We start from the raw sequence: 2,188 nt of genomic DNA, 5'->3' as shown, positions 1-2,188 counted from the left end.
GATCCCTCCCCTCCCCACCGGACTGTGTATTTTATTTACTATAATGTTAGCTTACAAGCTGGGAATATAAGTGCATTAACGACCCACACGAGTCAATGGTATGCAAAGAGTCTGTTCGCCCCTCCCCTCCCCGAATAATAATATTAATCACACCAGTAACTACATGCCCCCCCCCGCCCCCCTGCCTTTCTTTTCTGTTTTATTTTTTCTTAGATGTAAGTTTGCCACTTTTTTTTTTTGGATTGGTTTGGTTTTACCTGGAGGAGGGGGCAGCGTGGGAGCTTCTTTTTGTTTTCTCTCCGGGGAGACTTGCTTGCATGCTTCCTAACGTTCAAACTACGATTCCTCCTCCCTGCCCCGCCCCTCTGCCCTTCATTCCTTCTTGTTTCCGTCCATTCGAGGTTCTGGTTTGTTATTGGATTTTTTTTTTTTTTCTTTGTACAAGTAACAGGAGGTATTTTTTTGTAATGCATTCGGGGGTGTTGGGAGCGACCTTGGGGGCTGGAGGTCTTGAGCTCTGTGGCCCAGGGACTCTGCCCTGTGACCACTCCCCTGCCACTCTCTTCCCCTCTGGGCTCCTTGGTCTGCTCCCTGGTCCCCCAAATTAGAGCCTTTCTCCCCTATCTTGCTCTGAGCACGAGTCAGTGGCTGGAGAGTCTTCCAATAGCCTTTCCCCTTTCCAGACTCTGAAAGGCCCCAAACACCCCGGGGTGGTCCCACCGCCTGCTGGTGAGGGGGCCGGCAGGGCTCATCTCATTCAAGTAAAAATCCTAGAAGGCCCTGCTGGCATGAAACTTTGCTCTTTATAGTTTGCGAAGTGCATTAATAGTCATTGTTTTTTTCTGATAATTGGGGCAGGGGTCCCTGTCCTGGCGATGGGGGCTGGGTCGGTGATTCTTGCTAGATCCTTCCAAAGCAGACCAGTGGCAGTATCAGCTGGCAATACAACCCTTTTAGCACCTTTGGGGGTGTGGGAGGGGAGTCAGGGAGCACACGGATCACAGCAGAGCCCGTCACCCCTTCCCAGGCCTGACCCAAGAGTCCCCAGAGTTGGCCGTGGGCTCCCTCAGTTACTGGGATCGAAGACTCGGCCCAGGGTCTTCTCCCGATCCCCTCCCTCCCACCCTCTGGGCCTGATGCAGGGGGCTGCGGGGCCCGTTTGAGATGAATAGAGCTCTCCCTTGGTAAGACTTATTTTGTTAATAAATGGAGTACTTGGCTATATTCACACCGTGGTGTGTTTCTGTCTTGCCTCACCCACCGGCCCACTTCCAGACACCTAAGCAGATGCCCTTCTTTTATTCTCATTGAAAACACCTTATGGTTTCCTTCTCGGGTTTCCGTTCAAGGACGAGTTTAATGGGTTTTCTCAAGAAAGTGGGGGAGGAAGGGGAATGTGGGAGGTGAGGGAGAAAATCAAACTGCCAGCGCACTACAAATAATAAAATGTCCCCCCCCCCCCCATTTTTTTTTCCAACTCGGTTATTTAGCTCCCAAGCTCACTTCAAAGGCCTTGACATCACCTGGGGACGGGGCGGAGAGAGTGTGTGCAAGAGGACTTTTCCTCTAGATAAGGGCCTAGATTCGAGACTCAAGGGGCGGAGAAGGGACCCAAGATCCGGGGCTCAGAGACTCCGCAGCACCGTCCCTGGGCCCCGCGGGCCGGCGAAGACGACGTGCCTCTGGCGCCACCTGGTGGCAGAGAGGCGAGCGACTGGCGCCCGCCGCAAACTCGCCTTCCGCGCTTCGCACTCAAAAAATGAGGATTTCCTCTCCCTGGCAGTGCCTTTCATGCACCTTGAAGTCCAAGGACGGGTACACGCACCTGCCGCTAAGGGCGCTGCTCACAGCTTGGGGACTCCCTAAGCCTAGCGCTGGATTGTGGGCCCCAGCCGTCTGCGCCCCCAGTTTGGGATTTGCGGAGAAGGCGCGGCAATGACTCGGCATGTAGAAGCCACCCTCGGTTTCCCCGTTTTCTTGAGCTGGCACGATAGATACTGGCTTCTGTATCCTTGAGCAGGCGACAGCGAGGGTGCTGTTTTTCAGGATGATAAGGAAAGGGCCGGAGCACCCCTCTACTGCGCTGGGAGTCTCCGGGGTCGGAGGAGGGGACCAAGGGGCCTCGGGGCCTGCGCGTCTTCCCTGGTGCTTTCTCGTTCCCACCCCACCCTCCCCGGGGCAGGGGGCG

General features: G+C 55.0%; 1 protein-coding gene across 1 annotated transcript in view; it reads left to right on the top strand.

Moving 5' to 3' along the window:
• ZNF703 (zinc finger protein 703) overlaps positions 1 to 2,188 on the top strand; it is a 7,964-nt gene that overhangs the window by 3,045 nt on the left and 2,731 nt on the right. The window contains exon 4 of the mRNA XM_010838850.1: positions 1,784 to 1,932. Within this exon, the coding sequence (XP_010837152.1) occupies positions 1,784 to 1,932 (149 nt within the window). The remainder of the gene's footprint in view (positions 1 to 1,783; positions 1,933 to 2,188) is intronic.

Source organism: Bison bison, unplaced genomic scaffold (genome assembly GCF_000754665.1).
Source record: "Bison bison bison isolate TAMUID 2011002044 unplaced genomic scaffold, Bison_UMD1.0 scf7180017864105, whole genome shotgun sequence".
Taxonomy (NCBI): Eukaryota; Metazoa; Chordata; class Mammalia; order Artiodactyla; family Bovidae; genus Bison; species Bison bison.
Note: the sequence above shows the minus strand (reverse complement) of the source record. Positions and strands in the feature narration are given on the sequence as shown.